The sequence below is a fragment of the Mizuhopecten yessoensis genome, unplaced genomic scaffold (genome assembly GCF_002113885.1).
Source record: "Mizuhopecten yessoensis strain PY_sf001 unplaced genomic scaffold, ASM211388v2 scaffold10067, whole genome shotgun sequence".
NCBI lineage: Eukaryota > Metazoa > Mollusca > Bivalvia > Pectinida > Pectinidae > Mizuhopecten > Mizuhopecten yessoensis.
In genome coordinates this window covers 249,328-264,937 of record NW_018408362.1, presented here as the reverse complement: position 1 = coordinate 264,937, position 15,610 = coordinate 249,328, and the positions used below count along the sequence as shown (strand labels likewise).

At 41.9% G+C, this 15,610-nt stretch overlaps 1 protein-coding gene across 6 annotated transcripts in view; it reads left to right on the top strand.

Moving 5' to 3' along the window:
- The window catches only part of LOC110459447 (cytochrome b5 reductase 4-like), a 114,757-nt gene that overhangs the window by 55,183 nt on the left and 43,964 nt on the right, over positions 1-15,610 (top strand). For all 6 annotated transcript variants that reach the window (XM_021511707.1, XM_021511705.1, XM_021511706.1 and 3 more), the window contains 4 exons: positions 7,229-7,548; positions 7,741-7,841; positions 15,300-15,381; positions 15,527-15,571. In XM_021511707.1, the coding sequence (XP_021367382.1) occupies positions 7,299-7,548; positions 7,741-7,841; positions 15,300-15,381; positions 15,527-15,571 (478 nt within the window). In that variant the 5' untranslated portion in view covers positions 7,229-7,298. The remainder of the gene's footprint in view (positions 1-7,228; positions 7,549-7,740; positions 7,842-15,299; positions 15,382-15,526; positions 15,572-15,610) is intronic.

The window sequence follows — 15,610 nt, the reverse complement described above, 5'->3', positions numbered from 1 at the left end:
TATACATATATTATACAGACATACTACACTATATACATATATTATACAGACATACTACACTATATATATATATTATACTGACATACTACAATATATACATATATTATACTGACATACTACACTATATACATATATTATACAGACATACTACACTTTATACATATATTATACTGACATACTACACTATATACATATATTATACAGACATACTACACTTTATACATATATTATACAGACATACTACACTATATACATATATTATACTGACATACTATACTTTATACATATATTATACTGACATACTACACTATATACATATATTATACTGACACAAAACACTATATACATATATTATTCTGACATACATATTAACCTACAGATACCTGTTTGTTTATTATGTAGACATCAGGGATCCTTGTGCAGGTTAATGTATGTCAGCACGGTCTGTAGCAGGAGAAAGGTGCTCGTTAGATAGACTACCACCTATATTTATGTATTTGGGTATAATATATATACTTTGTCAGTAGGTTCCATGAAAAACGAGAATTCAATTTGCCGGTGGTCAACCCAGACTTTCCTAACTTATTTGCATTGTAGGAGGATTGTTTGCATTTGACTGGTTTCTGTGAGCTTCTGATATTGCTTTGGGAATAAAGCAATTTTATTTTTGCAAGTCAATATCTGTGTGATAGGTTCGGGCCGAGTCAATATCTGTGTGATAGTTGTGTCAAGTCTTTATCTCGTAAGCCTCACCTCCAAATCAGTTCCGCTGACCTTGATAGACATGACAGCTTGTCCTTAGTATGTTCAGCCAACCCAAGCTCAAAAATCTCATGAATATATTGATAGACAATGCCACCAGAATAGGAGTGAGCAAGTCTGACGTTCCCTTTGGAATCCTCCGGGATGGATTTGTATATTAGAGCTGTTTTTCATTGAAATGTCAGCAGATATGGTGATTTGGTGATATGTTGGCCAACATTCCATTGGGGTTTCAGACTCATCCCTAATGGTGTTTCTCTAGACATGTCAACTTTCTAGTGGCCATCACTAGTAGATATCGTGATTCCTATAGCCTTTGGGGATTAACATGTATCATCACTGATGTATGTAGACTGGCTTGTACAGGGTAACTGGATAAAGGATATTTCCATGTTTCATATAGCTAACTCACTGAAATTTAGGGTACACATGACAAACATAGGGTACACATAACAAACATAGGGTACACATGACAAACATAGGGTACACATGACAAACATAGGGTACACATGACACAACATAAGGTTCACATGACAATCATAGGGTACACATGACAAAACATAGGGTACACATGACATCATAGGGTACACATGAAAAATATAGGGTTCACATGACAAATATAGGGTACACATGACAAAACATAGGGTACACATGACAATCATAGAGTACACATGACAAACATAGGGTTCACATGACATAGAGTACGCATGACAAACATAGGGTTCACATGGCAAACATAGGGTACACATGATAAACATAGGGTTCACATGACAAACATAAGGTTCACATGAAAAATATAGGGTACACATGACAAAACATAGGGTTCACATGACAAACATAGAGTACACATGACAAAAATAGGGTTCACATGAAAAATATAGGGTACACATGACAAAACATAGGGTTCACATGACAAAACATGGGTACACATGACAGTATAAGGTAAGCATGACAATCATAGAGTACACATGACAAACATAGGGTTCACATGACAAACATAGAGTACGCATGACAAACATAGGGTACACATGACAAAACATAGGGTTCACATGACAAACATAGGGTTCACATGACAAACAAGCTAGATATGACAAAGAGTTCATAAAACAAAGGATGTGCATGACAGATGAACAGTTCTCATAACAAACAATTCACAAAGACAATAGGGTACTTTCCTTAAAGTCTTATCATTTCTTGCATGCTTACTGTACATATTTTGAAGTCATTTTTTACAGGATGATACTTAAATACTGTAGAAGGACAATGCCTGTTCCTTTGGTATGACACTCCCCAGTGACAGTGTGACTGTAGAAGGACAATGCCTGTTCCTTTGGTAGGACACTCCCCAGTGACAGTGTGACTAGAAGGACAATGTCTGTTCCTTTGGTCTGACACTCCCCAGTGACAGTGTGACTAGAATGACAATGCCTGTTCCTTTGGTATGACACTCCCCAGAGACAGTGTGACTAGAAGGACAATGTCTGTTCCTTTGGTCTGACACTCCCCAGTGACAGTGTGACTAGAATGACAATGCCTGTTCCTTTGGTATGACACTCCCCCGTGACATTGTGACTGTAGAAGGACAATGTCTGTTCCTTTGGTATGACACTCCCCAGTGAGAGTGTGACTAGAAGGACAATGTCTGTTCCTTTGGGATGACACTCCCCAGTGACAGTGTGACTAGAAGGACAATGTCTGTTCCTTTGGGATGACACTCCCCATTGACTGTGTGACTGTAGAAGGAAAATGTCTGTTCCTTTGGTCTGACACTCCCCAGTGACAGTGTGACTAGAAGGACAATGTCTGTTCCTTTGGGATGACACTCCCCATTGACTGTGTGACTGTAGAAGGAAAATGTCTGTTCCTTTGGTCTGACACTCCCCAGTGACAGTGTGACTAGAAGGACAATGTCTGTTCCTTTGGGATGACACTCCCCAGTGACAGTGTGACTAGAAGGACAATGTCTGTTCCTTTGGTATGACACTCCCCATTGACTGTGTGACTGTAGAAGGACAATGTCTGTTCCTTTGGTCTGACACTCCCCAGTGACAGTGTGACTAGAATGACAATGCCTGTTCCTTTGGTATGACACTCCCCAGTGACATTGTGACTGTAGAAGGACAATGTCTGTTCCTTTGGTATGACACTCCCCATTGACTGTGTGACTGTAGAAGGAAAATGTCTGTTCCTTTGGTCTGACACTCCCCAGTGACAGTGTGACTAGAAGGACAATGCCTGTTCCTTTGGTATGACACTCCCCAGTGACAGTGTGACTAGAAGAACAGCCTGTTCCTTTGGTATGATACCTCCCAGTGACAGTGTGACTGTAGAAGGACAATGTCTGTTCCTTTGGTATGACACTTCCCAGTGACAGTGTGACTAGAAGAACAGCCGGTTCCTTTGGTATGATACCTCCCAGTGACAGTGTGACTGTAGAAGGACAATGTCTGTTCCTTTGGTATGACACTGCCAAGTGACAGTGTGACTAGAAGAACAGCCTGTTCCTTTGGTATGATACCTCCCAGTGACAGTGTGACTGTAGAAGGACAATGTCTGCTCCTTTGGTATGACACTCCCCAGTGACAGTGAGACTATAGAAGGACAATGCCTGTTCCTTTTGTATAACACTCCCCAGTGACAGTGTGACTAGAAGGACAAGGCCTGGTCCTTTGGTATGACACCCCCCAGTGACAGTGTGACTAGAAGGACAATGCCTGTTCCTTTGGTATGACACTCCCCAGTGACAGTGAGACTATAGAAGGACAATGCCTGTTCCTTTTGTATGACACTCCCCAGTGACAGTGTGACTAGAAGGACAATGCCTGTTCCTTTGGTCTGACACTCCCCAGTGACAGTGTGATTGTAGACGGACAATGTCTATTCCTTTGGTATGACACTCCCCAGTGACAGTGTGACTAGAAGGACAAGGCCTGGTCCTTTGGTATGACACCCCCCAGTGACAGTGTGACTAGAAGGACAATGTCTGTTCCTTTGGTATGACACTCCCCAGTGACAGTTTAACTGTATAAAGACAGTGTCTGTTCCTTTAATTGGTATGACGCTCCCCAGTGACAGTGAGACTATAAAAGGACAATGCCTGTTCCTTTTGTATGACACTCCCCAGTGACAGTGTGACGAGAAGGACAATGCCTGGTCCTTTGGTATGACGCTCCCCAGTGACAGTGTGACTAGAAGGACAATGTTTGTTCCTTTGGTATGACACTCCCCAGTGACAGTTTAACTGTATAAGGACAGTGTCTGTTCCTTTAATTGGTATGACGCTCCCCAGTGACAGTGAGACTATAGAAGGACAATGCCTGTTCCTTTTGTATGATACTCCCCAGTGACTGTGTGACTAGAAGGACAATGCCTGTTCCTTTGGTATGACACTCCCCAGTGACAGTGTGACTAGAAGGACAATGCCTGTTCCTTTGGTATGACACTCCCCAGTGACAGTGTGAGTAGAAGGACAATGCCTGTTCCTTTGGTATGACACTCCCCAGTGACAGTGTGACTAGAAGGACAATGCCTGTTCCTTTGGTATGACACTCCCCAGTGACAGTGTGACTAGAAGGACAATGCCTGTTCCTTTGGTATGACACTCCCCAGTGACAGTGTGACTAGAAGGACAATGCCTGTTCCTTTGGTATGACACTCCCCAGTGACAGTGTGACTAGAAGGACAATGCCTGTTCCTTTGGTATGACACTCCCCAGTGACAGTGTGACTAGAAGGACAATGCCTGTTCCTTTGGTATGACACTCCCCAGTGACAGTGTGACTAGAAGGACAATGCCTGTTCCTTTGGTATGACACTCCCCAGTGACAGTGTGACTAGAAGGACAATGCCTGTTCCTTTGGTATGACACTCCCCAGTGACAGTGTGACTAGAAGGACAATGCCTGTTCCTTTGGTATGACACTCCCCAGTGACAGTGTGACTAGAAGGACAATGCCTGTTCCTTTGGTATGATGCTCTCCAATGACAGTGTAATTCTAGAAGGACAATGTCTGTTCCTTTGGTATGACACTTCCCAGTGACAGTGTGACTAGAAGAACAGCCTGTTCCTTTGGTATGATACTCCCCAGTGACAGTGTGACTAGAAGGACAATGCCTGTTCCTTTGGTATGACACTCCCCAGTGACAGTGTGACTAGAAGGACAATGCCTGTTCCTTTGGTATGACACTCCCCAGTGACAGTGTGACTAGAAGGACAATGCCTGTTCCTTTGGTATGACACTCCCCAGTGACAGTGTGACTAGAAGGACAATGCCTGTTCCTTTGGTATGATACTCCCCAGTGACAGTGTGACTAGAAGGACAATGCCTGTTCCTTTGGTATGACACTCCCCAGTGACAGTGTGACTGTAGAAGGACAATGTCTGTTCCTTTGGTATGACACTTCCCAGTGACAGTGTGACTAGAAGGACAATGCCTGTTCCTTTGGTATGATGCTCTCCAATGACAGTGTAATTGTAGAAGGACAATGTCTGTTCCTTTGGTATGACACTTCCCAGTGACAGTGTGACTAGAAGAACAGCCTGTTCCTTTGGTATGATACTCCCCAGTGACAGTGTGACTAGAAGGACAATGCCTGTTCCTTTGGTATGATGCTCTCCAATGACAGTGTAATTGTAGAAGGACAATGTCTGTTCCTTTGGTATGACACTTCCCAGTGACAGTGTGACTAGAAGAACAGCCTGTTCCTTTGGTATGATACTCCCCAGTGACAGTGTGACTAGAAGGACAATGCCTGTTCCTTTGGTATGACACTCCCCAGTGACAGTGTGACTAGAAGGACAATGCCTGTTCCTTTGGTCTGACACTCCCCAGTGACAGTGTGACTAGAAGGACAATGTCTGTTCCTTTGTGTGACTCTCCCCAGTGACAGTGTGACTGTAGAAGGACAATGCCTGTTCCTTTTTGTGACTCTCCCCAGTGACAGTTTGATTAGATGGACAATGCTGGGTTGGTGTGAGTTTCCGAAGAGACAGATCACCAATACTCTGATGGTTTATTGAAGCCTGCTCTTGGCGCTATGGACTTTTGATTTATTAGCCTGTTATGTTGCGAGATATTTGTGGTGGTGCTGATCGCTGATGTCTCCAGTATATAAAGGTTATCTGTCGGTTTACTGTTGGATACCATTTATGTTTCATGAGAGTGATCAAATACTTCTATATTTTTATTGATGTGCCACACAGGTGAAAGTATTTAAGCGTTCTGTCACCAGAGTGACATATAAATACAATGGGAAACCATTACATATTTCATTTAACACATTTTTAGAACTTTTTATGAAGAAAATGACCATCAAAGAAACAGAAAGGGTTTTGCAATGTCGGAGTCTTTTTACATTGTTGGCGAGACCTCACTTTCTGATGTCAGACTTTTAACGTCACAATTAAGAAACAAGACCTACATAATTATTTGAAGCTTTCTGATTGGTTATTATATGTAGTAAATCTGTAATCTGTATATTCTTTGATTTAAATTAAAGGACCTATTATTTCATTTTGATATTTCTCTCAGTGAAAAGTAACATATATTAACATAAGTTATCTGCATTTTCCTCTAGTTAAAAATGAAATATATTATGCTAATGTTTTAAGGGGAACTATTAAAGGAGACGATTTCTGATATGAAGAGTGTATCCTTGCATGACAGATATTTTTAGATCACCTGAGCTTTGCTCAAGTGACCTATTCCAATCACTTTCCGTCCGTCGTCGTCCGTCGTGCGTCGTGCGTAAACTTTTCACATTTTCAACTTCTTCTCAAGAACCAGTGGATGCAATTTTTTCATCCTTGGTAGATGAGGCTACCAAATTATAAAATTGGGATTCCTACCCCAACCCTAGGGGCCAGGGCGGGGCCCAAAAGGGAAAATTAACCAATATTTCAAAAATCTTCTTCTCCAGACTCAGAGGTATTACAGTCATTTTCTCTGCATGGATGGAAAGATCATCAGGGGCTTTATTTAAATTGTAAATTTCAGGACCCCCGAGCTATCCGTTCTCCCTTGGGGAGGGGGTAAAGTTTACTATAGTTTATATAGGGAAACAACACTTTTGGGTATATTTTGACAATTTGCTGTTGGAAATTATTTTTACTTGGTCAGAATCATCTTTGGTGGATGACGGTATCACATTGTAAACTTGGAATTCCTGCCCCATCCCCAGGGGTTAGAGCGAGGCCCCAAAGGGAACATTTACAAATATTTTAAAATGCTTATCCATTGATGACATGACAAGTATTGTATTTCACTTAGTTTACATGCTGATTTCCACATCACATCTTAACAATAAAATAAAGCTACCAGTACCTATGATATAACTCAGGTGACCGCTTAGGCCCTTGGGCCTCTTGTTATGATATACTGTTATTTCAAGTTCCTTTGAGAACATACATTGAGGTAGTTGGTCAGACTACCCATAACCCAATCTTTTTTCTACTTTGTGATTTTCTAGCTCCTCAAATTTAGATAACAAGAACAACAAATCTCCTTGTGGCAGCAGCAACAACTCCAACGACTTCAAAATGGCAGGAAAACACACATTAGGAGTCAGTAACCAGTTTCCAGCCCTAAACTCCCAGCAACGTCTCGGCGGATCTCCCTCAAAATCACGAAATAAGGTGGCACTCAAACCTGGCCGATCCCTTATGGACTGGATTCGCCTCGGCAACAGTGGCAAGGACCTGACTGGAGTTGGTCGCAAGGTCATCGAGGTCACACCGGAGGAGCTAGCTAAACATTCAACAGCTGACGACGCATGGATAGCTCTTCGGGGTCAGTCAAGTCACATTATCATTTCACTTTTAAATAGAGGTAATAATGGAATAGATCACACTATAATTGATGATTTAATCAATCAAACCATCCTGTAAGTTTATCATAGGATAACATAATGGGTTTTGATATTTAAAGAATGCTTTCTTTTTTGTTAGAATAATAAGCACTGTGGTGTGTTAAATATTTCAGGAAAAGTCTACAACATATCGCCATATTTGGAGTACCACCCAGGAGGGGAGGAGGAACTGATGAAGGGGGCAGGAATAGATGGCACACAGCTGTTTGATGAGGTAAGATCACAACCACAAGGGATGGAGAGGAGCAGGGTTAGACAGCACACAGCTGTTTGATGAGGTAAGATTACAACCACAAGGGATGGAGAGGAGGGGCAAGGTTAGACAGCACACAGCTGTTTGATGAGGTAAGATTACAACCACAAGGGATGGAGAGGAGGAGCAGGGTTAGACAGCACACAGCTGTTTGATGAGGTAAGATTACAACCACAAGGGATGGAGAGGAGGAGCAGGGTTAGACAGCACACAGCTGTTTGATGAGGTAAGATTACAACCACAAGGGATGGAGAGGAGGAGCAGGGTTAGACAGCACACAGCTGTTTGATGAGGTAAGATTACAACCACAAGGGATGGAGAGGAGGAGCAGGGTTAGACAGCACACAGCTGTTTGATGAGGTAAGATTACAACCACAAGGGATGGAGAGGAGGAGCAGGGTTAGACAGCACACAGCTGTTTGATGAGGTAAGATTACAACCACAAGGGATGGAGAGGAGCAGCAGGGTTAGACAGCACACAGCTGTTTGATGAGGTAAGATTACAACCACAAGGGATGGAGAGGAGGAGCAGGGTTAGACAGCACACAGCTGTTTGATGAGGTAAGATCACAACCACAAGCGATGGAGAGGAGCAGGGTTAGACAGCACACAGCTGTTTGATGAGGTAAGATCACAACCACAAGGGATGGAGAGGAGCAGGGTTAGACAGCACACAGCTGTTTGATGAGGTAAGATCACAACCACAAGGGATGGAGAGGAGGGGCAGGGTTAGACAGCACACAGCTGTTTGATGAGGTAAGATCACAACCACAAGGGATGGAGAGGAGCAGCAGGGTTATACAGCACACAGCTGTTTGATGAGGTAAGATTACAACCACAAGGGATGGAGAGGAGCAGCAGGGTTAGACAGCACACAGCTGTTTGGTCAAGATGATTGGGTAGAAATAGGTCTAGGATGAGGCAAAAATAAGGATGATGGGGGGATGCCTAAGTGAGGGATGGGGCTGAGGGGGACAGAATAAAAGGAGAACATGAGGGGCAAAGTAAGAAAACTGTGAAGAGTATGAGACACAAATAAAAAGATCAAGGAAAGCTAGGGAAGAAGGAGCAGAAATTCAAATAGCTCGGTTGATTAAAGGAAGGAGGTAGGAATAAGGAGGTGATGATAATTAAGGGTTGGGAGGGTTGTTGTCGTCTTCCTTAGGAATGTGTGATGTCTCTTTACTTAGGGAACTACACAGACTGCTCACACTAATGTCAGATGACTACAAGTCTGACACATAAGCTGCTTAGGTGATGGTCAGTATCGATATCATAAATGTCCAGTCACAAATCAATTAATGGCTGGGCTGGTTCATGGTGATATGGCTGATAAACAAAACTGTCAAAACCTATTTTTGTAAGAAAAATCTTCCTCTACTGAGGTTACAAATTGCTTGTTGTATACACATTATACAGTTGGCTCACATTAGGTTATGATACTGTTAACACATCACTAGTTAGTCCATACTGTTCTATCAGAGGGTGGTAGTTAGTCCATATTGTACTACCAGAGGGTACTAGTTAGTCCATATTGTACTACCAGAGGGTACTAGTTAGTCCCAAACTGTACTACCAGAGGGTACTAGTTAGTCCATACTGTACTACCAGAGGGTACTAGTTAGTCCCAAACTGTACTACCAGAGGGTACTAGTTAGTCCCAAACTGTACTACCAGAGGGTACTAGTTAGTCCCAAACTGTACTACCAGAGGGTACTAGTTAGTCCCAAACTGTACTACCAGAGGGTACTAGTTAGTCCCAAACTGTACTACCAGAGGGTACTAGTTAGTCCCAAACTGTACTACCAGAGGGTACTAGTTAGTCCCAAACTGTACTACCAGAGGGTACTAGTTAGTCCCAAACTGTACTACCAGAGGGTACTAGTTAGTCCCAAACTGTACTACCAGAGGGTACTAGTTAGTCCCAAACTGTACTACCAGAGGGTACTAGTTAGTCCCAAACTGTACTACCAGAGGGTACTAGTTAGTCCCAAACTGTACTACCAGAGGGTACTAGTTAGTCCCAAACTGTACTACCAGAGGGTACTAGTTAGTCCCAAACTGTACTACCAGAGGGTACTAGTTAGTCCCAAACTGTACTACCAGAGGGTACTAGTTAGTCCCAAACTGTACTACCAGAGGGTACTAGTTAGTCCCAAACTGTACTACCAGAGGGTACTAGTTAGTCCCAAACTGTACTACCAGAGGGTACTAGTTAGTCCCAAACTGTACTACCAGAGGGTACTAGTTAGTCCCAAACTGTACTACCAGAGGGTACTAGTTAGTCCCAAACTGTACTACCAGAGGGTACTAGTTAGTCCCAAACTGTACTACCAGAGGGTACTAGTTAGTCCCAAACTGTACTACCAGAGGGTACTAGTTAGTCCCAAACTGTACTACCAGAGGGTACTAGTTAGTCCCAAACTGTACTACCAGAGGGTACTAGTTAGTCCCAAACTGTACTACCAGAGGGTACTAGTTAGTCCCAAACTGTACTACCAGAGGGTACTAGTTAGTCCCAAACTGTACTACCAGAGGGTACTAGTTAGTCCCAAACTGTACTACCAGAGGGTACTAGTTAGTCCCAAACTGTACTACCAGAGGGTACTAGTTAGTCCCAAACTGTACTACCAGAGGGTACTAGTTAGTCCCAAACTGTACTACCAGAGGGTACTAGTTAGTCCCAAACTGTACTACCAGAGGGTACTAGTTAGTCCCAAACTGTACTACCAGAGGGTACTAGTTAGTCCCAAACTGTACTACCAGAGGGTACTAGTTAGTCCCAAACTGTACTACCAGAGGGTACTAGTTAGTCCCAAACTGTACTACCAGAGGGTACTAGTTAGTCCCAAACTGTACTACCAGAGGGTACTAGTTAGTCCCAAACTGTACTACCAGAGGGTACTAGTTAGTCCCAAACTGTACTACCAGAGGGTACTAGTTAGTCCCAAACTGTACTACCAGAGGGTACTAGTTAGTCCCAAACTGTACTACCAGAGGGTACTAGTTAGTCCCAAACTGTACTACCAGAGGGTACTAGTTAGTCCCAAACTGTACTACCAGAGGGTACTAGTTAGTCCCAAACTGTACTACCAGAGGGTACTAGTTAGTCCCAAACTGTACTACCAGAGGGTACTAGTTAGTCCCAAACTGTACTACCAGAGGGTACTAGTTAGTCCCAAACTGTACTACCAGAGGGTACTAGTTAGTCCCAAACTGTACTACCAGAGGGTACTAGTTAGTCCCAAACTGTACTACCAGAGGGTACTAGTTAGTCCCAAACTGTACTACCAGAGGGTACTAGTTAGTCCCAAACTGTACTACCAGAGGGTACTAGTTAGTCCCAAACTGTACTACCAGAGGGTACTAGTTAGTCCCAAACTGTACTACCAGAGGGTACTAGTTAGTCCCAAACTGTACTACCAGAGGGTACTAGTTAGTCCCAAACTGTACTACCAGAGGGTACTAGTTAGTCCCAAACTGTACTACCAGAGGGTACTAGTTAGTCCCAAACTGTACTACCAGAGGGTACTAGTTAGTCCCAAACTGTACTACCAGAGGGTACTAGTTAGTCCCAAACTGTACTACCAGAGGGTACTAGTTAGTCCCAAACTGTACTACCAGAGGGTACTAGTTAGTCCCAAACTGTACTACCAGAGGGTACTAGTTAGTCCCAAACTGTACTACCAGAGGGTACTAGTTAGTCCCAAACTGTACTACCAGAGGGTACTAGTTAGTCCCAAACTGTACTACCAGAGGGTACTAGTTAGTCCCAAACTGTACTACCAGAGGGTACTAGTTAGTCCCAAACTGTACTACCAGAGGGTACTAGTTAGTCCCAAACTGTACTACCAGAGGGTACTAGTTAGTCCCAAACTTAAACTACCAGAGGGTACTATTTAGTCCCAAACTGTACTACCAGAGGGTACTAGTTAGTCCCTAACTGTACTACTAGAGGGTGCTAGTTAGTCCCAAACTGTACTACCAGAGGGAATTAGTTAGTCCATACTGTTCTATCAGAGGGAACTAGTTAGTCACGAACTGTTCTATCAGAGGGTACTAGCTAGTTAGTCCCAACTGTTCTATCAGAGGGAATTAGTTTGTCCCTAACTGTACTACCAGAGGGTACAAGTTAGTCCCAATTGTACTACTAGAGGGTACTGGTTAGTCCCAACTGTACTACCAGAGGGAACTAGTTAGTCCCAAACTGTACTACTAGAGGGTGCTAGTTAGTTCATACTGTACTACCAGAGGGTACTAGTTAATCTCAAACTGTACTACTAGAGGGTGCTAGTTGGTCCCAAACTGTACTATTAGAGGGTGCTAGTTAGTCCCAAACTGTACTACTAGAGGGTGCTAGTTAGTTCATACTGTACTACCAGAGGGTACTAGTTAATCTCAAACTGTACTACTAGAGGGTTCTAGTTGGTCCCAAACTGTACTATTAGAGGGTGCTAGTTAGTCCCAAACTGTACTACCAGAGGATACTAGTTAGTCCCAAACTGTACTACCAGAGGGTATTAGTTAGTCCCCAACTGTACTACTAGAGGGTGCTAGTTAGTTCCAAACTGTTCTACCAGAGGGAATTAGTTAGTCCATACTGTTCTATCAGAGGGAACTAGTTAGTCACCAACTGTTCTATCAGAGGGTACTAGTTGGTCCCAACTGTTCTATCAGACAGTACTATCAAGTCCCAAACTGTACTACTAGAGGGTACTGGTTAGTCCCAAACTGTACTACTAGAGGGTGCTAGTTAGTCCCAAACTGTACTACCAGAGGGTACTAGCTAGTTCCCAACTGTACTACTAGAGGGTGCTAGTTAGTTCCAAACTGTTCTACCAGAGGGAATTAGTTAGTCCATACTGTTCTATCAGAGGGAACTAGTTAGTCCTCCTCTGTACTATCAGAGGGTACTAGTTGGTCCCAACTGTTCTATCAGACAGTACTATCCAGTCCCAAACTGTACTACTAGAGGGTACTGGTTAGTCCCAACTGTTCTATCAGAGGGAAAAAGTTAGTCCCTAACTGTTCTAGCAGAGGGTACTAGTTAGTCCCAAACTGTACTATCAGAAGATACTAGTTAGCCCCAAACTGTGTTATCAGCTAGTTAGTCCCCCACTTTACTATCAGAAGATACTTGTTAGTCCCAAACTGTTCTATCAGATGGAAAAAGTTAGTCCCGAACTGTTCTAGCAGAGGGTACTAGTTAGTCCCAATCTGTGTTATCAGAAGCTAGTTAGTCCCAAACTGTACTAGCAGAGGGTACTAGTTAGTCCCAAACTATACTACCAGAGGGTACTAGTTAGTCCCAAACTGTGTTATCAGCTAGTTAGTCCCCCACTGTTCTATCAGAAGATACTTGTTAGTCCAAAACTGTGTTATCAGAAGATACCAGTTAGTCCCCCACTGTACTATCAGAAGATACTAGTTAGTCCCAAACTGTGTTATCAGAAGATCCTAGTTAGTCCCCCACTGTACTATCAGAAGATACCATATTAGTCCCAAACTGTGTTATCAGAAGATACTAGTTAGTCCCCCACTGTACTGTCAGAAGATACTAGTTAGCCCCAAACTGTGTTATCAGAAGATACTAGTTAGTCCCTCACTGGTCTATCAGAAGATACTAGTTAGCCCCAAACTGTGTTATCAGAAGATACTAGTTAGTCCCTCACTGTACTATCAGAAGATACTAGTTAGTCTCAAACTGTGTTATCAGAAGATACTAGTTAGTCCCTCACTGTTCTATCAGAAGATACTAGTTAGCCCCAAACTGTGTTATCAGAAGATACTAGTTAGTCCCCCACTGTACTATCAGAAGATACTAGTTAGTCTCAAACTGTTCTATCAGAAGATACTAGTTAGTCCCCCACTGTACTATCAGAAGATACCATATTAGTCCCAAACTGTGTTATCAGAAGATACTAGTTAGTCCCAAACTGTATTATCAGAAGATACTAGTTAGTCCCCCACTGTTCTGTCAGAAGATACTAGTTAGTCCCAAACTGTGTTATCAGAAGATACTAGTTAGTCCCCCACTGTGTTATCATAGAGTACTCAAGGTTTATAGTCAATCAGTTAGTCAGTATGTCACTTAGTCCCAGAGGGTACTAGTCAGTCTTAAATTGTACTACCAGAGGTTACTAGTTAGTCCCAAAATGTACTATCATAAGGTTCTAGTTAGTCACCAACTGTTCTATCAAAGGGAATTAGTTAGTCCCAAACTGTTCTATCAAAGGGAATTAGTTAGTCCCAAACTGTTCTATCAGAGGGAATTAGTTAGTCACCAACTGTTCTATCAGAGGGAATTAGTTAGTCCCCCACTGTTCTATCAGTTAGTCAGTATGTCACTTTGTGTGGACATGTATCTTTGTCACACTACATTTACATGTTGTTCCCCATGTATCCTTTAGTCCAGATAATATCATGGATAGCAGAGTGTCGCATACTGGATTCATGTTCCATGATCAACTATACAAGTATATAGAGTTATGGCCCTTTGGACACCATGTGTCACTCTCTCCGGAGCTTAAGGTAATAGGATTGTGTCGCCATTTCTCAGTAGAATTTCTTCTAATTTTGTAGTTATATTGTTTTGAAGTAAAGAACATTTTCTGCCACAAAAAAATATAGGTTGTCAGAATTTTAAGGATTTTAAATGGAAATTTATGTAAAAAGGAGTGAATTTTGTAAAAAAAAAAAAAAAAAAAAAAGTTTTTGCAATATAATGTCAGTAAACATGATACTGACATAGATTAGTATTGCATTGATATATATCAATTTCATAAATGCTGAAATTGTGTAAAATTAATTATCTATAAACGATTAAAAATTGACATTTTATAATAAAACCATATACACATAGTAATTGCACGCAAGAGGTATCGTTCTTGAAAAACTTCACAGTAGTAAAATAGGTAGCCGGTTTCCTGAAGTACAGAAAATTAGAATGGACACATGTGACTCATTGATTAAAAAACAACTGAATTAATGCCTGGATTGCTTTGCAATACTTTAATATTGAAAGAACACACTGTTCTGTCAATAATAAGCATACAATATTCATCAGTTAAATATTAAACATTAGAATATGCGGAAATTGTGATACTGTCTCCCTACATTGGATTTTCAACTAGGGATGTACTTCCTATTTCCGTTTAGCAATACACTCCTATGACCTTAAGATAAGATTCATACTTTGTATCACCCACAATCACTAAATTCTGTATTCGAGTGACTTTTAGGAGGGTTAACTGTCACCTGCTGAAATCAGGTCCTGTGTGTCGACTCACTATAAAGAGTTATTGCCCTTTGTTCCTTATGGAAAACAAAGTTTGCAGATAGATTGTTAGCAATGTTTTGCATTATCGTGACTACACCAGTAATGTATGTGGTAACTTAAGTGCTGTCTCTCATCCTCAGGTACACAAGTGGGTCAATTATGAGTCCATGCTAGAAAAATGTTTTGTTGGAAAATTGAAAACAACTCCCGTCCAAAAAAGAGGTAAGTAAATACATTTAAATATACATCTTTAGTTTGAATGAAGAAAATAGAAACATTTTGATATAGAAGAGATATGAGGGGAAATGTAAATCCTAGTGATATTCAGTCACTGCCAGGTGGTACTAAGGTGTTGTTCTATTTTCAGGAAGTCTGTCCTCCATACTTCGACTCAAGCCCAGTGCTCCTAATGGTAAGTATCAAGTGTGAAAACCATAAAACCAGGTTCACC